Source organism: Protopterus annectens, chromosome 7.part0 (genome assembly GCF_019279795.1).
Source record: "Protopterus annectens isolate FY-2018-M chromosome 7.part0, PAN1.0, whole genome shotgun sequence".
NCBI lineage: Eukaryota > Metazoa > Chordata > Ceratodontiformes > Protopteridae > Protopterus > Protopterus annectens.
Window position 1 is genome coordinate 1,073,104,923 of NC_056739.1, and position 21,844 is coordinate 1,073,126,766.

The following is a 21,844-nucleotide window of genomic DNA, read 5'->3' on the forward strand; positions in this document are numbered from 1 at the left end:
CAAGAGTACGAGCTTTGCCTAAAAAATCGACGACCAAAACTCAAGCCCCTGCTTCCTTGCCCCAACATCAAATGCTTAAAATGGCAGAAGACCTTATTATGCTAATTAGGGGAATCCAGCCTTCTCCTGCTAAGAGAAAATGAGACCTTTCCCCAGCAGCTTTAACTGACCAAGAGTCCAACTACTCTGAGGTATCTGATTATGAAGACATGCCTTTATCTGCTTATGAGGATTCAGATGCAGAGGAATCCACTCCTTCTACTTCTCCTCCAGAGGGTTTTTCTTTTGGTGAGACCTTACATACTTTAAGAGAGCATTTCCACTGGGAATGCCAAGACTATCCTCATTTCAAAAATAGACTCTGAGAATTTCTAGATTTGCCACAACATAGGCCTTTAGCAATACCCCCAGTCCTGGATGTTGTGGATGATGTCTTTATGGAATCCAGTCTAACTCCTGATACTTTACCCCCTGTTCCTAGGAAACCAGACAGGTACCACAGAGTTCCTGACGCTCACAAATTAACCAAAAATCCTACTGCTGACCCAGAGATCATCTCCCAGGGGCCTAAAGGTGTCAAAGCAACTGCAGCTAAGAATCCCACCCCTTTGGACAGGGGTTCCAGAGTTTTAGACAGATGGGATAAGAAAGTATACACATCTGCAACTCTTTCCATTAGGGCTTTGAATTGTCAGTTTCACATGCTAAAGTACCAACAGAATATCATGGAACTTATTAAGCATAAATTAGCTACCTTTACAGACTGTGCAGAAAGTAAAAAATTACAAGAGCTTATGTATTCTACAAGCCAAGTCAGCAAGCATACTTTATAATGTGGCTTTGCCGCCCTAGAAGCATTTTGCAGGGCAGCAGTCACTGGTTCTGTACTGAGAAAGCATGCTTGGCTTAAGGAGCAGATCTTGCCAGACCATGTCAAATCAAAATTACTAGACGCTCCTTTGGACAAGGACAATCTGTTTGGCACCAGAGCAGAAGAAGTTTTTAAAAAGATGGAAGAAAAAGCTAAATCTATGCAGACAGTCAAGGATTTCTTGCAAGTACAGCCTCCTAGAGTCAGTAGGCATTAACCCTCGAAGCAGTGGTCCTTTCCAGCCCCCTCAAGGAGATCTCAAACCAGACCCAGGGGAAACATACCACCAGACTACAGTCTCAGGGTATGCAGAGATGTAAGCAATGGAGTGCCTCAACTTCAAAAACAGGGAGTGCTAAGCCACCCCATAATGGAAATAATTCACAATAACTTCTCAGCTCCACTCCCCACCTCTGCCCAACTGCTCATGCCCCTAGGAGGAAAGCTTGCCCATCATGCAAAAAACTGGACTGCCATCACCAAATACCAATGGGTCCTCAGCATTGTATACCAGGGGTACAGATTTTACTTCCACTCTCTGCCAACCCCAAAAGGGTTCCCAGATTTCCCCCAAACCAGTGGGCAGAGGCACAAAACCAAGTTCAGTCCCTGCTCTCCATAAGGGCTATTCAGCCTGATGTTCTTCATGTTTCACTGTTGCAGTCATTACATTTGGGTAATCTTGCTGACAGGTTGCCCTCACTCGGCCTGAACTCCAAAGTCCTGGGTCCTTTGTTGGCTGCTGTCGCCCCTTCCCTGATGTCAGGTCGTCAGGGGTATAAAAGATGCGGCCGACGCCATTTTCTTTAGTCTTTCTTGCCGCGCGGTGCCCAAAGCAGAAGCAGTTCGCAAGTGCCGGTCAGCCGACTCCTGAGATTTTCATGTTCGAGTTTCAGATCCGAAGTCTTCAATAAAGCTAAGTACCCCATTGGAGAAATTTTTTTCTTGCTCCAGACCGATGTCAGAAAATGTTAGTAATTGTATTTCTTGTGGAAAGCAAATACCACATAAGGACTTTCATTCTTACTGTATTCCTTGCCTAGGCCCTGATCACAACGTTGCTGGTTGTTGGTTTTGTGCTAGATTTAACCAACGCACTATTAAGCGTCGGTATGATTTTGCTTTAAACTGCTTTGGACACCGGTTTAATTATCCAGAAATGTCGTCGGATAGCCATCCGACTACCGGAGTTCACAAAAAATGCAAAGAAAAGGAGGGAGACAGACAACTGAGGCCCAGAACCGACGACGAAGCTTCTCCTAAGCCAGTCGCCGGTTCTCAGTGAGGCACTTTCACAGCCCCTGACGCCTGCTACCGACTCCAACGTGGAGTCGGCCATGCCACTGGAAACTCAAGGTATTGGGGCCTCGGATACTATTCCTTCAGATGGATCTGGAGCCGCTGAGCAGGCACTGGCTTCTGAGGGTGTATTCAGACCTAAACATCTTTACATTAAGCCAACCTCAACTTCAAAGGCAAAGACTAAAGCACCTTTTAAAGCAAACAAACAAACTCAAGAGCCACGTGGACAGGCCTCTATGCCCAAAAAACAGATGCTCAAAATGGCCGAAGACTTAATTACTTTGATCAGGGGTTCCCATCCCCCTCCTGATAAGAGGCCTAGGCAAGAGTCTGACTATGAATCTTCAGATCAGTATTCAATTTCTTCTGATTCCTCTTCTGACCAGGAAGTTTCTTTACCCCCCTATGAGGATTCTGATGCTGAAGAATCTATACCTTCATCTTCTCCTCCAGAGGACTATTCTTTTGGAGAAACCTTGCATATCATGAGGGAGCATTTCCACTGGGAGAGCCAAGATTTTTCAGAATCTAAAAAGAGGCTCAAGGATTTCCTTTTACTACCTCAACACAGGCCATTAGCCATTCCACCTGTGTTAGACATTGTAGATGTGTTTTCGGAGTCTAGTCTTACCCCTGACTCTTTATCTCCAGCTCCTGTTAAGCATGAGAGATATTACAGGGTTCATGACTCTCATAAATTCCTTTTTAAAAACCCTGCTGCAGACCCAGAAACTATTTCACAGGGTCTCAAAGGAGTTAAGGCTTCCGCTGCAAAAAACCCTACACACTCTGACAGAGATTCTAGGGCACTGGATAGATGGGGAAAAAAGGTTTACACATCTGCTACCTTGGCTATAAGGGCCTTAAAATGTCAGTTTCATATGCTCAAATATCAGCAACATGTCATGGCATTGCTTAAACAAAAAATGTTATTAAACTCTGAATGTGCAGAAAACAAGGAAATACAGGATTTATTGCATGCAGCTGAACAAGTTGGAAAGCATACTTTGCAATGTGGTTTTGATTCTTTGGAGGCCTCCTGCAGGGCAGCAGTTATGGGTTCTGTAATTAGGAGGCATGCTTAGTTAAAGGAACAAAATCTGCCTGATCATGTCAAAGTTAAATTATTAGATGCACCTCTACAGCATGATACTTTGTTTGGTGTTAAGGCAGAGGAGGTGTTAAAGAAAATGGAGGACAAGGCTAAATCTATGCAAACTGTCAAAGATTTTTTACAAGTGCAGCCACCTAGGTTTAGTAGACATTGGCCTACAAATAATTGGTCCTTTCCTGTGTCAGACAGACCTCAAAGGGGCAGATCTAGATGATCTAGAGGCAAATCCCAGGCACAAGGTTCCTTCAGGTCAAAGCAATGGGGTGCTTCTACCTCCAAAGTTGGAGAAGACAAATCACAACCATACAGGAAACAGTCCCAATGACTTCCCCCTGCCTGCACCAAGCACTTATCTCCTGGCAGCACCCTTAGGGGGAAAATAAGCACTTTTTTCCTCAAAATTGGCACATTATAACCCAGGACAAGTGGGTTCCAAATATCGTGTCACAAGGGTACAAGTTCCATTTCCATACCCTGCCAAAGGCAAGCGGCTGGCCAGATCTGCCAAAAAAATCAATGGGCAGAGGAACAAAAACAAGTCTTATCCCTCATGGACATAGGAGCCATTCAACAAGTACCAGAGCAAGAGCAGGGACAAGGATTTTACTCGACTGTTCTTGGTACCCAGAAAGGACAAGACCTGGAGACCAATACTGGACCTATCTATTCTGAGCACATTCCTGGATATACCAAAATTCAAGATGATGACTTTGCAGCAGCTTCTGCCCATGCTGGGCAAGAACGCTTGGCTGGTGACTCTAGACCTAAAAGAGGCATACCTGCATGTCCCAATCAGACAGTTATGCAGAAGATACCTCAGATTCAAGGCAGGCTCAATGCATTACCAATTCTCTGCACTGCCCTTTGGCTTATCTACTGCGCCCAGGGTCTTTACTGCGCCCAGGGTAATTGTATTCTGTAGACAAAGAGGAATACAAATATATCCTTACTTGGACGACTGTCTAATAAAAGCAGAGAACAAGGACATTCTTCTACAGCATCTGGCGTACGTGCAAAGACTTCTAACATGCCTAGGGTACACAGTCACCGAAAATAAATCAAAACTAGTACCCTCTCAAGCGATAATATTCCTGGGTGCAAGCTTAAATACAACTGCCCAGATGGTTTATGTCACTCCAGACAAGCAAAGGCAACTAACTACCTATTTCAAAATGGTGGCAACAAAGGCCCAGTTATCTGCAAGAAAAATTCCGCAGGCTTTGGGCTTCATGGCATCCTGCATTCTACTAATTCCATATGCAAGACTTCATATGAGGAAACTTCAGTGGTACCTAAAATGTGTTTGGACTCAATATTGCCACAGCCTGGAAACAATGATTACTCTTATTCCCTGCCTACAACAGGAGTTTCGATGGTGGGCAAAGGCTTGTCACCAAAACAAGGGACAGCCATTCACATTACCCCCAGCCAGACAGACACTAACAACGGATGCATCAGATTATGCTTGGGGGGCCCACATGGCAGGAAGATGCATTCAGGGCACATGGCCCTCAACCCAAATGCATCTACATATCAATCAAAAAGAGATGCTATCTGTTCAGAATGCCCTGACAGCCTTCAAGGACCAACTTCATCTGGGACAACTACTGATAAAGATAGACAACACCACGTCATGTGGTATTTAAACAAGCAGGGGGGCACACATTCTTACCACCTTTGCAGACTAGCCATGACTTTGTGGGACACAGCATTAACTTACCAAGTACATCTGCAGGCACAATTTCTGCCAGGAAGGAAAAACACTCTGGCAGATGAACTAAGCAGAAACCTCATGGATGCCCACGAGTGGCAGCTGGATCTACAAGTCTTCAGCATGATAACAAGGAAATGGGGATGCCCGGACATAGATCTATTTGCCTCCCCTCACAACTACCAACTAAAAAGATTCTGCACAAGGACTTATCACAGACAAGCATGGAAAGTGGATGCCCTATCATTCAGCTGGAAAAACCTGTTAGTATATGCCTTTCCCCCACTGCCTCTCCTGCCCAAGGTACTCCTAAAGGCCAGACAGGAGAAACCAAAAATGATACTGATTTCCCCAGACTGGCCCCGCCAGTACTGGTTTCCAATCCTAAAGAACTTGTCTCAATGACCAGCTTGGACCTTACCTCAAATACCTCATCTACTGTCCTAGCAAAACAATAAGAAACTGCACAGCCAACTCAAGACTTTAAACCTGGTAGCATGGCGGATAATGTAGTCATACAAAACACACCTCTCAGTAAAGCTGTGATGGATGTCATTTTGGAGGCCAGAAGGCCTAGTACTAGAAAATCGTATGCTGGAAAATGGAAGAGATTCTGTGCTTGGAACCAGGCACAAGGAACTGATACAGCTGTGCCAAATATTCCTCAGATTTTACAATACTTAACTGAGATGCTGGACAAAGGCCTATCTTTTTCATCTATTAAAATTCATGCCTCTGCCATTTCGGCTCATTACAATATAGAGCCACCAATCTTTTCTCATCCCTTATTAAAACAGTACCTCAGAGGAGCCAAAAATTTAAGGCCTCCAAGGAGATCACCAATGCCTGCATGGTACCTCAACTATGTCTTGGAAAAACTCACCCTGCATCCTTTTGAGCCAGCTGCTATTGCTGATGTAAAGTTTTTATCTTGGAAAACAGCTCTGCTCCTAGCAATAACTTCTGCAAGACGAGTTTCAGAGCTACAGGAACTCATGGCCGTGGAACCTTTTATCATTTTTTATCCAGACAGGGTCTCTCTGAGGACAAACCCAACATTTTTGCCTAAGGTGGCATCCAGTGTGGCTCTTAACCAAACTATTCATCTGTCAACTTTTTATCCAAATCCACAGAACAAGGGGGAAAGAATTCTGCATTCTTTGGACGTACACAGACAGCTTAGATTCTACTTGGACAGAACCAAAGTTTTCAGAAAGACAGAGCAATTACTAGTGGCATATGCTGCAGTATCACAAGGAAAGGCTATCTCAAAGCAGACAATTTCAAAGTGGATAGGCCACTGTATTCGTTTCTTTGATACCAACATTCTCAGGACCTAGAAACTGTCATTCCTATCGTATCTTGTCTAAGGACAGAGTTTCTTTGGTGGGCAGCAGCATGCAACCACAACAAGGGGCTTCCCTTTACTCAACCCCATGCTGCCCAGACCCTAACTACAGATGCATCAGACTATGCCTGGGGGGGCACACCTGGATGGCAAGTGCATTCAGGGCCACTGGAGCCCAAGTCAAACGAATCTGCACATCAACCAAAAAGAGATGCTAGCTGTTCAGCACGCTCTAACACCTTTCAGATCCCTACTCTCACCAGGACCCCTGCTAATAAAAACGGACAACACCACAGTTATGTCGTACATCAACAAGCAGGGGGGAACCCACTCTTACCCACTCTGCAGGCTAGCCATGGCCCTGTGGAACACAGCCTTGGACATGCAGGTCCATCTGCAAGGTCAATTCTTGCCAGGCAAACAAAACTCACTGGCAGATGGCTTAAGCAGAAATCTCCTAGACCCACATGAGTGGCAGCTAGAGCCCAGCACCTTCAGCCTTCTGATTCAGAAATGGTGGACCTCAGAGGTGGATCTCTCTGCCTCCCCCTGCAACCACCAACTCAGCAAGTTCTGCACCAGACACCTCACAGCAGGGCCTAGAAATTGGATGCCTTATCCTTCCAGTGGGTAAACCTCTCAATCTATGCATTTCCCCGTTTGCCCCTTCTTTCAAGAATATTGTTCAAGATAAGACAGGACAGACCAAGGGCAATCCTGATTGCCCCGGACTGGCCATCCAGCAATGGTACCCACTACTGCACAGCCTGTCGCCGGTGCCACCCTAGCACCTACCCCAGAGCCCGACCATCCTCACACAGCAGGAGAAACAGATCTTGCATCCACAACTGCAAACCCTGAATCTTGCAGCCTGGCTTATTCCTTGAAATCTCCCCCAGTGACCAGCTTAAGCAAGTAAGTGCTGGACATCATTTTTGAAGCCAGAAGGCCCAGTACAAGGAAATATTATGCTGATAAGTGGAAAAGGTATTGCTCCTGGATTCACTCTAAAGGAGAGGACACAACTCTGCTCTCCCTACCGCTAATCCTGGTTTACTTAGCAGATTTACTCCACAGAGGCCTGTCCTTCTCCATTAAAATCCATGCCTCTGCCATCTCGGCTCATTACAACACTGAGCCACCCCTATTCTCTCACCCTCTCATCAAACAGTTCCTGAGAGGGGCAAACAACTTAAGGCCACCAAGGAGAGCACCCACCCCTGCCTGGGACCTTAACTTTGTACTGGAAAAGCTCACGCTACCCCCTTTTGAACCTGCAGTGTCAACATAGTTAAAATTTCTCTCTTGGAAAACAGCATTGCTTCAGGCCATCACTTCAGCTAGAAGAGTGTCTGAGTTACAAGCATGGATGGCTGTGGAACCCTTCATTATTTTTCATGCTGACAGGGTTTCCCTCAGGACTAATCCTTCCTTTATGCCTAAAGTGGTGTCCAGCTGGCTCTCACCCAATCTATCCATTTGCCAACCTTTTTCCCTAATCCTCAATATAAAGGAGAAAGAATCATGCACTCCTTGGACGTGCACAGACAGCTCAGATTCTACCTGGATAGGTAGATGCTCTTCAGGAAATCTGACCAGTTATTACTCAGTTTTGGACCAGGGGCAGAGAGCAAGGCCATTTCAAAACAGACAGTTTCTAAATGGGTAGCACACTGCATCCATTTCTGCTACAAGAACAGTGGAAAACCAACCCCTCGGGGTCACAACACATTCCACTAGGGCAACTTCTACCTCTACAGCATTCCTCTGGGGAGTCCCTACCAGGGACATTCTGGAGGCTGCTACATGGAGTTCTGTACACACATTCACCAAGCATTACCACCTGCCTATATTTTCCAAATTCAGGGCGGGTTTTACAACTGCAGTCCTGCAGAGCATACTAGCCAGCCCAAACTCTTCTTGACTGCCTCCACCCTTCTTCAGCTTTGGGAATCAACCCAAGTGTGATGACTGCAACAGTGAAACACAAAGAACATAGTACAGTTGTGTACACTTACCATAAATGTAGATGTTCAAGTGTATTCACTGTTGCAGTCCTGGTTTCCCTCCCTCCAGCACCCTTCTCTCTATCTATCTATCTCCTCTTTCTGCATATTTCTCACCCCTTGCAGGGTATTGATATTGGTACTGGTATTTACTTTTACTGGTGGCGATTTCCCCACCATAGCTTAGCTTCCTATTGGGAGGCTCCTGACATTTAGGGCAAGAAAAACTGATGTAATGGCGTCAGCTGCCTGTTTTTGTATCCCTGATGACCTGACGTCAGTCCTGGTCTGACAGTAACCGATGCAGAAGTACTAAGTCTCTGGTATTCGGGCCGACTGAGGGCTAACTGCAGGCAGATAACCCAAGTGTGATGACTTGCAACAGTGAATACACTCGAGCATCTACATTTATGGTAAGTGTACACAACTGTACTTTCTGGGAAGAAATAGATGGTCGAAGTTGGTTGGATATTTTGTGTCTCAAAAGGCTAGACATTTCTCCCATTCTCCATGTTTCCCCCAGGCTTGAAGATACATTACAGAAGATAAGTGAGATCTTGATATGATCACTCAAGGCCACAGTGAATGACTTGTGTTCTCTTCTAGAAAGATATCTGCTAGAGAATCAGCCTGTTTCATTTCAAATCTTAATGTACTAGACTGTACTGCATGGGCTATCATAGTTCTAGAGGAGGGTGGTTTTATTCCCTTCTGTTCCTGGTTCCACAGAGGTTAGATGACAGCCATCTCATTCTGGACCTTAGAGACTTCAGCCATCCTCTCGGATACATTTGACTTTAAACAGCCACCCTGTAGCAGATCACACCTTTGCTTTTGCAAGGTTCATTAATGGTATTACTGGACTTTTTGTATGCCTTTAGATACTGCAGTTGTGTTCAATAGAGGATATTCCTCCTTTTGGCTTTGGGTGGACATCACTTCCTGTATAGTATGCTGCCCATTTAGGCTTTCTTTTCCGCCAAGAATCTTTACCAAGGTGTTTTGCATGGTGGCCTAAAACTTGCAGAAGGATTTCTTGATGTTTTGGATGACTGGGTCATTTTCACCTCATTCAGGAATCTCCTGTGTAAATAGTTTGTGTGTAATTCCTTGAATTCAGGCCCCAGAGATGACCATAAGTTGGCAGAAGTCATCTCGAGACCCCCTCAAAGGAAGCCCTTTATTGAAGAACTGGACACACACCAGTGTCTGTTTTTTATGCACTTAGGTGATTGACTGTTCTGTCTACGTTTGACTTTATTCATTTTATTTTATTTATTTAACATTTGTTGACTAGGAAAGTCCGACTAGGACAGAGCCTATTTTCAGCGGAGGCCCATGGAGAAACACTCCAGATGCATGTCTTTGGAATGTGGGAGGAAATGGGAGTACCAGGAGGAAACCCACACAAATACAGGGAGGACATGCACACTCCACACAGAAGGTACCCTAGCTGAGAATCTAACCAGAGAACCTCTTGCTGTGAGATGACAATGTTAACCGCTGCACCACTGATGACTACCACAGTTTTCATGTTGCTGTTTGCATGCCAAACAATGCAAGTATTCTTATGGACAGTGAGGTGGTAGTGGCTCCAGAGCCACTGTGCACCACAGCCATTGGAGTGGTGAACCGTTCCTGTCAGATATCTGGTGGATCTCCCCTTCTTGCAACCAAGCCCTTAGGAGGTTTTGGTGAGTTTTGTTTATCTTGCAGGTTGGATGCTGACCTAGGCTCACACACTGCAAGCAGTATGGTTTTTTTGTCTGGGGAAGGGATCAATATCAACCATGCTGCACTGGGATCTTGCTACATCTGAAACCAGTCATTTGTGTAGTAAGTAAACAAGGGGGCACAAGGTTGCTCCCCATTTGCAGAGAGGCACAGTACTTATCTATCATTAAACCATACACAAGGAGCATCACTCTCTTGGTTGTGAACATCACCTACCCTGTGAACAAGTTGTTGGATGCTGCATGCCACTCCTGTAGTCCTTTCCTGTGTTCCAGATTTTGAGCCATTTGGACATGAATTACTCTGAAAATTAACTTGGATGACCTTTTTGAGAATTTGAATCTCTCCTCCTTTTTGGTTCAGGGTTCAGCAGGGCTAGGAAGAAGTAGCAAGTGTATAAGGGCATCCCTCCTTCTGATTGTGTGTTGCTGCTTGATCTCCTGCTAACTAAGAAGACTATCATTTTCATGATGTGAAGGCCTTAGCAGTGCAGGAAGCACTACCTTCCAAGCCACATGTGTTCCTCGTGGTTGTGCTGAGAACTTGATCCATCTTGGGGTCTTATTTCTGATTAAATTTGCCATTTGGGGTCTCAGAGGTGATTGATGCTGCCAAGAAGCCCTTCAGTTCTCATTCTAGGTAGAGCATTGACCCATACTGCCTAGGCAATCAGTTTGAAGATGATATTGTATCTTAGACACCATTATGTTGCCATCCTCAGTTATTTCTCAGTCATGATGTATCTTTCAGCTATGTCTGCATCTCACAACCTTGAGAAGGGCAGGATTCTGCCCCAGAAAAGGCTGCTCAAGCAGCACATAAAAGAACTTCTGCATCTTCATCCTCCTCCTCTGAAGAACCTCTAAATGGTATTTGAACTTCATGGTTAATAGGCTTATATGTCCACTGTTTCAGCCTGAAGTTTATTACGTAGTTATTTGTTTCTTGGATATTTTGTTGCATATTGTTGCCTGTGCATGCTAGATTTGAATTTTCTGTTACCAGTCCTGGCAGAAAATAGCAGTTGTATAGCTACATTTATGGATCCTACAAGCTACTATTAATAAAAGGCTGACAGTGAATTCTCACCTAATGATGATATTTAAAAATCATGCAAATAAGTTCATGCATAATTGTTTTACCCTGCAATTGTAAATGTACATCATGTATAGGTTCATAGGTTCATAGGTTTATACTAGGCTATCTGCCCTAAGGCATTTATAAGCCTAGCCCAAATTTTTGTGGCTTACGCCACCCCTTATATGAAAAAATACTGTGCCCATTAGTTTGTTGTGCCTCTGTCCAGCAGTGACACAGAGATGATTCCCGGGGTAAACCTACGATCTCCCATCCACAGGTCAAGATTTCTCTTGAACAGAGCCAGAGAGGTGCTCTGCCTCACATGGACCGGGATTTTATTCCACAGCATAGGGAGTCCAGCACGTCCTATTTATGTCCGTGCTAAGGTTTAAGTCGCTTGCTCTAGTGGTTTTGGTGGATTTGGATTTTTTGAGGTGGAGCATGTCCATTAATTCCGGGTTGGACATGGCCTTGTATGTCAGGCACATGTCACCTCTGAGCAGACGGTATGCGACTGAATAGAGCTGGAGTTTCTTCAATCTGGCAGCATATGACAGATTTTGGAGTCCCTTTATCCTTTTGGTGAGGAACTTTTGGGGTCTCTCCAATTGCTGCAGATGTCGGGTGAGATACATCCCGAATGGGGCAATGTACTCGATCATTGGTCTGATAAGTGAAGAGTACAGGGGAACAATGACCTCACTAGATCTGGATGTGAATCCCTTCATGATCAGGTGGGCAATGTAGAAGGTCTTTCTAACCACTTTAGCAACGTGAGTGTCAAAAGAAAGGCCACTGTCAACCTTAGTGGATTGCCACCTATATGGTAGCTTGGGGTTACCTTGTTTTTCCCGAATAATCTCCCCGGGCCTCCCTTAAATTGGGTTTTGCCCATTTGGACTTTACCCTTTCAACAAAGACAAATAGTAAATGAAGTAAATAATTATGATCAAAATCTTATTTAAAGATGACCTTGAAGAACTTGTATATAACCCAGTGCATGGATGAGAGCTGTTTGTTAAAAAACAGGACATTACTGAATATGTACTGGGGCATAGGTAACTACAATTACTGTATCTGAAAGTATATACATTTTTTTTTTGTCATGGCCATGGATTATCATGTGATGGTTTAGCATATGCCACAATTAACTATCTTTTGTAGGACGGGCTATAAATGATTGTTATTGCTCATGAGCTGTTGATCTGTGTTTGAAGAGAGACAGAACAAGCACTGTTTTGCAATGTCAATTAAGAGATAAGAAGCTTGAATTTATGCTGGGGAGAAAAATACTTGTGCTGTTCTTGAGGTGAGAGAGACATTACTTCAGTATCATATTAACATTGTTAACTGAGCATAATAAGGACAGACAGTGAGAAATTTTAATTTGTATGTTTTGTTGCTGTTTTAATATTTTTGTTACTGTTCTAAGGTCACATGATATGGTCTTTGGTCCAGCAAATCTAGGAGATGATGCTGTCAGAAACTTCCGTGCAAAACACCACTGCAACTCTTGTTGTAGAAAGCTTAAACTTCCTGGTAAGAATTAAATCCAGTAATTGTCAAATCTTTGGTAATAAATTAGTAGCTCTGATTCTTAAACTAAGTGCTGTGCAACATGCCATGCAGAAGTTTAGAATATTTAATACATGTCTTTGTTTTAACTGTACTCTGTCATTGCTTATTTTTAGCTTCAGTCATAAAAGAAATCTTAGTTTTTTACCATGTATATTTTCCACATTATTCCATCTGCAGGTAGGCTGTTTAGTTGCTGCAGTGTGGTGTATGCTAATTTATTTTGCAACTAGATGATGCTGTACTAAACCGATGCATTACTTGTTATGTAAAGCCTGCTCAAGCCAGATAGACTTAGTTACATTTGAAGTCAGGTGGACACACTAAAAGCTGAGGCTGTCAGAAAAACAATTACTAGAAAATGGAAATCAAAATGTAAATCAACTGTAACTGAAGTATTGAGTATTGTAAAAGAGGCAAAATTATTGGAATTGGGATCTTTAAAAAGAGAAGTAGCAAATTGCATAGGATTAAATGGAATTTTTGGGAACAGTACATGCAGAATGATGTACAGGAGGAAGAGTAAAATTTAAGAGAAGGCAGGAATTGAGTGATTTATGTAATATCACCATACCCAATAGACCCAAGATGCTCTCCTCCAAAAAAAGGAAGCCAAGCTGGTGGTCCCCTGCCATGAACAAACTCTACAACAGAAGGAGGACACTGATGCGGAATAAGGTGAAGTCCCAAGACTGGAAAAACTCCCTTATCACCCTCAACAAAAAGTTGAGATCCCTCATCAAATTCTCTAAAGCTAGCTATGAAGACAGAATTGCAGTAGATAGTAAAGACAACCACAAGGCCTTCTATAGTTATGTAAAGAATCTCCACGGCAATACCCAGATTTGCTCTGAGCTACTGCACAATGGTACCTCCTATACTGAGCGAACAGATGTTGTCAATATACTGGCCGACAGATTCAGTGCCAACTTTACCCCACCCCCACCCCACCCCGCCCAAAGGACCAACCACAATACCAGTAGATTGCCAGGCACCCAGTATTACTGCTGCACGGGTTAAAACAGCACTGTCCAAGGCCAAGAATACAGCTTCAATGGGACCTGACAATATCCCTGGCTGTGTTCTGCATGAACTACAGAATGAACTGGCACCTCACTTGTGTGCCCTGTTCAGTCACAGCTTCACCTCAGGCTTTGTCCCTACCAAAAGGTGCACTGCTACAGACATCCCTCTCCACAAAGGAGGAGCGACTACAAACCCTGGGAACTATCGCCCCATTAGCCTGATAAGTCTGATATGTAAACTATGGAATGCATCATCATGGACCTAATAAACAAGGATATAGGGAATCTCCAAGCTCTGTATCCCACACAGTTTAGTTTTGTGAAGGGTAGGTCATGCCTGCTCAACTTGGTTGACATCTTTGAGTCAGTCACCAGAGCTGTGAATGAAGGCAAGGTGGTTCATAATGCCTACCTTAATCTGGCCAAGGCCTTTGATACCATTCCCCACTCAGGAATTATAGAAAAACTCACTACTGGCTCACAGATAGAACCCACAGTGTGAAAGTAACTGACTCCAAGTCGAACCCACAGTGTGAAAGTAACTGACTCCAAGTCAGACTGCTGACTAGTCACGAGTGGTGTCCCACAGGGTAGAGTCCTGGGTCCTCTCCAGTTTGGTATCTACTTCTCTGAAGTCCAGGCCAACATGAAGGGACTCTGGCTGACAAAGTTCACAGACGATTGCAAGTCGGGAGCTATTATTAACACCCCAAGTGATGTTGACATCCTACAGAATGGCCTCACTGAGACTAACAACTGGTGTCAGAACCATGGCCTTAAGCTCAATGCCAAAAAACCCAGTTCCCATGAAGTACCACATTGATGGTAGTCCACTGAACACAGAAGGTGTGTTATAATAGATCTGGGAACATAGGTTGACAGCAACGTTGCCACTGTGGTCAGAAAGTCATTAGGGCCAATCATCGAGTACAATGCCCCATTTGGCATGTACCTCACTAGACACCTGCAACAACTGGAGAGGCCCCAAAAGTACCTCACAAAGAGGATCCTAGGCCTTAAACACTTATCTTATATGGACAGACTCAAAAAAACTCCAACCATTCTCTGTCTCATATCGCCTACTTAGAGATGATCTTGACTTACAAAGCCATGTCTGACCCAGCTGTGTTAGAAATGCTACATCTAAAGAAATCCCAATCCCCCCCCCCCCGCACCACATGCTCCAGAGACTTCAACCTCATTACCATAATCATCAGAATGTACTGGAAGGGACAGGTTCATAACCCAGAGACTGCTCATGCTATGGAATAGGCTTCCCATACATGTCAAGCAGAGCACCTCGGTGACCCTCTTCAAAAGAAATCTTGATGAGTGGATGGGAAATAGAAAATTCACCCCGGCGATAACTCCAGTGGCTCTATTCGACAGAGGCACTGGGAACTAAGGTCGGGTGGCGCGATGCCAGGGTAATCCTATGGCTAGGCTTGTAAAGGCCCCAGGGCCATTAGCCTAGTACACTCCTATGAACCTATGTTGGAGAATGTGATAATAGCTAAAGAAAGTATATATGTGTTATACATGAAATTAATGAAAAATGTTTAAAGTGGTTTGTTTTATATAACTGTATGTATACCCTTGTAATTATTCAATGGCCTAATATCTAAAACATACCTGACAATGAGCTATATATACTACATTTCTGGTGTGGCAGTTTCCTGTAACTCTAAGTGTCCACAAGTGTCCAGTATTCGGATGTCTAAAGAAACGGGACTGGTCAATATGTGGGCACTGAGCACAACTGCCTCATTTCTTCGTGCCTATATTCATTATGTTGGTGTTATCAACTCTGGGCTTGTGATAGCACAACCGTTGTTTCAGACATTGTTTGTTACTGTATACAAACTTAGGAGTTGTGCTCAAAAGTTCCTTGGTATGCTGGTCCACTAAACGTATGTGCCAATTGCACAGAACAGCTTCTTCAACAATGCTTACATTAGTTGAATATGGAAGGACAATATTCAAACTATTATACTGTCTTTTCTTCCTTCCCAAATACTCAGGACCATTATTAGATGTCAAGCAAAACAAAATAACGTATCCACATACACGTTTTCGTTGCCAACTTCATCAGTTATACATCCATTTTAAAACTGAAATGCTTTTATATGCTGTTTGAATTTAGTCATAGGTCTGTTGTCCAATCCTTTAACACATTCAATTAAGGTTCATTTAATTGAATGATTAATTCATAAAAACTATGTAAAAAACTAAATAAATAAGTCCAATTCTCTAAAAACATATAATCTCAACTTATACCCTTTTTATTATAATTTGTCTAAGAATTTAAAACCTTTAATACATTTAAATACATTTAAATAAAACTTTTAAAATGTTTCTGTGTTGTGCTTGATTTGGGCTTTTGGATCTGAAATTACAACAAAGCACCATCTTGTGGCCATTGAATGAATTGCGAAGCCATACACTGAGACCTTGAGAATCCAAAGAAACACTTGTTTTTTTGCAATCTGTATAAAATATCATAACAATAAAACCAAAACTGAAAAAACTTCTTTGAGTTAAAGCTTGGCAGCTCTCATCTTCAAAACTGGCGCCAATGATACCATATCATTGAGCCCAAAATTACGGTTTGCATCCAAAAAGAGCTGCCAATACAATTCTTTATACTCAATGAGTGTCTCCCACATTCCACCTCTTGGATTAGTGGGAACCACTTCCAATACAAAAAATGAGTAACCTGTGGTGTTGCATTTTATTGAATGTTTACTCAATGCACTTTTTTCTTTCGTCACCCTGACATCATATAAGTGCTCGTATATTCTCTGTCTGAGCTTTCTCTCGCTCTTTCCAACGTAGAAAGAGGGACATTTTTTGCAAACAGCTAAATATATGATGCCTTTGGTGTCACAGTTAGCAAATGAATTTAAATGTATGGTCATTTTCCTTGCTTCTAAAACCATACTTTCCCCACAGATCAGGTAGGTACAATAATTACATCTCCCACACTTTTGTAATCCTTTCTTGGATTTTTCTTGGTTATAACACTTGTTGTTTTTCATCCCTGCTTCAAGGTAATTCTTGATACTTTTCCCTCTACGATATACATGGGTTAGTTCTTTATCAAAGATAGATTCAAGATCTGAAAATTTTGAAAAGCTATCCCATTCTCTAGAAAATATGTTCCTGACAAAAGCTGATTGTTCGCTAAAGGTAGTTATTAATCCTGTCCCCTTTTCAGCGAAATTGCCCGCTGAACCTAAATTGTGGGTCAGTATTTCTTCCTTCCCTAAAATAGGGGCAAAAGTGTCTGCTCTTTTTGTATTGACTTCCTCCAACACCTTGTTGAACATCTCTAGAGGGTACCCTCTCTGGGTAAAAAGATTCTAAAAACTACAGGGGGAGGGGGGGGAGATCTTACCAGACGACACGTCAAGGTTGGAACTAGAAGTTGGTATTTCTAACCACTTGAATACCTGGACTTTCAATGGGTTCAGCATATACAATTATTCTAGTGTCAGCATCAACAAGAGTTGGTTTGATCTTTTTTCCAAAGGCTTCACCTTTGTTCCCACACAAAAAACGGACATTTTCAAATTATTGATAGACATCAAGTTGTTTATCCGGAAAAAGAATTTAGAACTTTTCTTCAAGGACAACAAGTCTGATTTTCAAGAACAGGGGTTGAAGCGGAAAAGTACATTCAACCCTCCCACTCACCCTCAACTTAGGAACTTTGAATTAAAAGTTGAACATGAAATAAGAAATCATTTGACAACAAGAACTTTTCATTCAAATTTAACCCAGGAAGAAAAAAACACTTTGAGAGTCATTAGTGAAAATCACAATCTGAGGGTAATGAAACCTGACAAAGGAGGAGGGTTGTGGTCATGGAAACAATACAATATGAAGGGAAAATGTTGGACTTACTAAATGATTCAGACAAATACACTAGGGTATCCATCAACGAAGTGAATTTAGCATACAGAAGGATTCACTGTTTACTATATGACATGTTAATGCAAGGTTCCATAGATCAAAACACTCACAAATTTTTGGTTGTGGACAAACCAAAAATTCCCTGCATTCGGGATACCCAAAGTCCACAAAATGCCTGTGACCGCCCTAAGACCAATTGTGTCAGCGGAAGGATCAATTACAGCTCCCTAGCCAAGTTTGTTGATCACAAGATCAAACATGTACTCGAGGGATGTGAAAATGTTCTAAAAGACTCTTGGGATTTACTGAGAAGAATTAAACCCTCAATATACAGTGAAAACACCTGCTTTGGAACCATGGACGTGATTGATTTGTTTGGTTGTATCCCCCATGATTTAGGCCTTTCTTGGTTTGAAGAAAAATTAATTGAAAGTAAAAAACTGACACAGACTGATTTCGTTAACACTTTAACATTCATGGAAATTGTATTAAAAAACAATTTCATCTACTTCCAAGGGGAGTACTTCAAACAAGAAAAGGGGGTTGCGATGGGTGCACACTGTGCACCCACATATGCCAATATTATAATGGCCTTTTGGGAAGAAACTTTTCTTCTCAATTCTCCTTTGATGAACGAATGCTCCCTTTATACTAGGTATCTAGATGATTTGTGTTTTTTTTGGAGTGGTAGTGAAGAAAATTTCAACAACCTTTTGACCTTCGTCAACAACACCTCCACATTTTTGAAATTTACTAGTAACTTTGACAAACAGACATTAAAATATCTTGATGTTCACATAGAGAAAAAAGAGGGGAACCTGTCATCAAGAATTTTCAGGAAAGAAACCTTCTCCAACTCTTATTTGCACTACACCAGTTGCCATCCCCCCCACCAGAAAAAAGGGGGTGTTGAAAGGGCAATTGGTTAGGTGTAGCAGAATGACCTCTGATAACAAAGTTTTTCTTGAAGAAACTGAACTGTTAAAGAATCTTTTACCCAGAGAGGGTACCCTCTAGAGATGTTCAACAAGGTGTTGGAGGAAGTCAATACAAAAGAGCAGACACTTTTGCCCTATTTTAGGGAAGGAAGAAATACTGACCCACAATTTAGGTTCAGCGGGCAATTTCGCTGAAAAGGGACAGGATTAATAACTACCTTTAGCGAACAATCAGCTTTTGTCAGGAACATATTTTCTAGAGAATGGGATAGCTTTTCAAAATTTTCAGATCTTGAATCTATCTTTGATAAAGAACTAACCCATGTATATCGTAGAGGGAAAAGTATCAAGAATTACCTTGAAGCAGGGATGAAAAACAACAAGTGTTATAACCAAGAAAAATCCAAGAAAGGATTACAAAAGTGTGGGTGATGTAATTATTGTACCTACCTGATCTGTGGGGAAAGTATGGTTTTAGAAGCAAGGAAAATGACCATACATTTAAATTCATTTGCTAACTGTGACACCAAAGGCATCATATATTTAGCTGTTTGCAAAAGGTGTCCCTCTTTCTACGTTGGAAAGAGCGAGAGAAAGCTCAGACAGAGAATATACGAGCACTTATATGATGTCAGGGTGACGAAAGAAAAAAGTGCATTGAGTAAACATTCAATAAAATGCAACACCACAGGTTACTCATTTTTGTATTGGAAGTGGTTCCCACTAATCCAAGAGGTGGAATGTGGGAGACACTCATTGAGTATAAAGAATTGTATTGGCAGCTCTTTTTGGATGCAAACCGTAATTTTGGGCTCAATGATATGGTATCATTGGCCAGTTTTGAAGATGAGAGCTGCCAAGCTTTAACTCAAAGAAGTTTTTCAGTTTTAGTTTTATTGTTATGATATTTTATACAGATTGCAAAAACAAGTGTTTCTTTGGATTCTCAAGGTCTCAGTGTATGGCTTCGCAATTCATTCAATGGCCACAAGATGGTGCTTTGTTGTAATTTCAGATCCAAAAGCCCAAATCAAGCACAACACAGAAACATTTTAAAAGTTTTATTTAAATGTATTTAAATGTATTAAAGGTTTTAAATTCTTAGACAAATTATAATAAAAAGGGTATAAGTTGAGATTATATGTTTTAGAGAATTGGACTTATTTATTTAGTTTTTACATAGTTTTATGAATTAATCATTCAATTAAATGAACCTTAATTGAATGTGTTAAAGGATTGGACAACAGACCTATGACTAAATTCAAACAGCATATAAAAGCATTTCAGTTTTAAAATGGATGTATAACTGATGAAGTTGGCGACGAAAACGTGTATGTGGTTACGTTATTTTGTTTTGCTTGTCTTTATTTGATCCAGTCTTTGTTGTGGAGTGGTTCAAAGTGCTTATTAAAAGCAATTTTACCTTGGAGCTTCGATTTATTTGTGCCTGGTGGAGTTCTCATCACACTTTTCCTGGTTATAAACTTTTTTGGCTCATTTTACCTTTTACCATTATTAGATGTAAAATAGGGTCTGGCCCTGGTGGACCGTAGGGCCAAAGCTTGTGAGCATGCTTCATTTACTTCTTGTTCATTATATCCTCTTGTAATAAACCCTTGTTTAAGGGTTTTCATTTCTCCAGATAACGTGTCTACCTCATAACACAATCTGGAGAGTCGCATTGCCTGTCCCTTGACAATGTTTCTAAAAAGCTTGGTGTCATGCATACTATCCCTGTGTAAAAACGATGGCCTCTATCAAGGTTTTCTATAAATTTGTGATCCCACTGGTCATTAGTTAAAGTTATGGTAACGTCCAAAAAGTTTATGGATGTATAGGATATATCATATGTAAATTTCAAAAATGTACAGGAGGAATTGATATATGTTAGAAATTGTTGGAGACCCTCCTTATTACCTTTCCATATCAAAAGGAGATCGTCCACAAACCTCCAATAAAAAAGTACATCCAATTGGTTGCACAAGTACTCCTGTTCCCAGGCTACCTTGACCAAGTTGGCATAGGTGTTAGCACAACTGGTTCCCATGGCAACTCCCTTCTTCTGCTTATATACATCTTTCATAAACGCAAACACATTATTTTCCAAAACTAATTCCAATAGCAAACATAACAAATCTGCCTTAGTGTAACTTATTGCATTTTCAGTAAGCAATCATTTAACCATCTTTATCCCTCTGTCATTAGGAATACATGTAAACAACAAATTGACATCCATTGTTACCAGTATTATATCATTCAAGTTATCAAGCTGTGATGTAAAAGCATATAAGTCATTCAAAAGCTGCTCTGTGTCCAAGATAAAATTTGCTTCAACTCATAATCCAAATAAATAGATATGGGTTCAGTTACCCATCCTGCACCAGCCACAATAGGTCTAAGCTTGGGCTGTAGAGGGTCTTTATGTATTTTTGGTAGGCCATGTATTCTCGGTATCAAAGGAAACATCACTGAAAAATATTGTAACAACTCTTTAGTAATAATACCCATATGAAAACATTCCTGAAGACTGGAGTTAACATATCTATGTATGTCCGAAACAGAATCTGAATCAATCAACTCATATTCATCAGTTCGTAACATGTCAGTCATAGTGGATACATAGTAGTCAGTATCTAAAATAACTACCGGTCCACCCTTGTCGGAAGGTCGTATAGTTATAGACTCATTCTTTTGCAAGAGAAGCATAGCTTCTCTTTCACCCTTGGTCAAGTTAGAATCTTTGGTTCTGTGTCCAAAATGAAAGTTATCATACAAACTGTTTTCAACTGCTCTCAGAAAAACTTCCAAGTGTGCGGGCAGTTGTGGGGTGAGCATACTTTTACTTTTAAAAGATTCATTACAAGCCAAGTCTTGCTCCCCAAACATTAGTTTCAAGGATAAATTTCGCAAGAAGAGTCTAATGGCTAAATCAGCCTCACCATAGTCCATATTCGCAGTGGGAATGAAAGTCAGCCCTTTGTTCAATAAACTGCATTCATCCACAGTCAACGTATGTCCTGATATGTTCCAAATTAAACCCCCTGGTTCCACATCCTTTTTATTGTACGTACCTGCATTTGGTCGGGGCCTTCTTTCCTTTTCTGTCCCTTCTGCCCCTCCTGCCCCTCCTGATCCAATGATTTCTTTCTCCCTGGTCTTATAGGGAGTGGTATTACCGGAAAAGCCTGAGGCCGTAGTTTATCTAACTGTATTTTCCATCTCACA

General features: G+C 41.9%; 1 protein-coding gene across 1 annotated transcript in view; it reads left to right on the forward strand.

Annotated features, from left to right (window-relative positions):
- The window catches only part of TRPM7 (transient receptor potential cation channel subfamily M member 7), a 1,848,525-nt gene that overhangs the window by 1,801,657 nt on the left and 25,024 nt on the right, over nucleotides 1–21,844 (forward strand). The window contains exon 34 of the mRNA XM_044076371.1: nucleotides 12,599–12,705. Within this exon, the coding sequence (XP_043932306.1) occupies nucleotides 12,599–12,705 (107 nt within the window). The remainder of the gene's footprint in view (nucleotides 1–12,598; nucleotides 12,706–21,844) is intronic.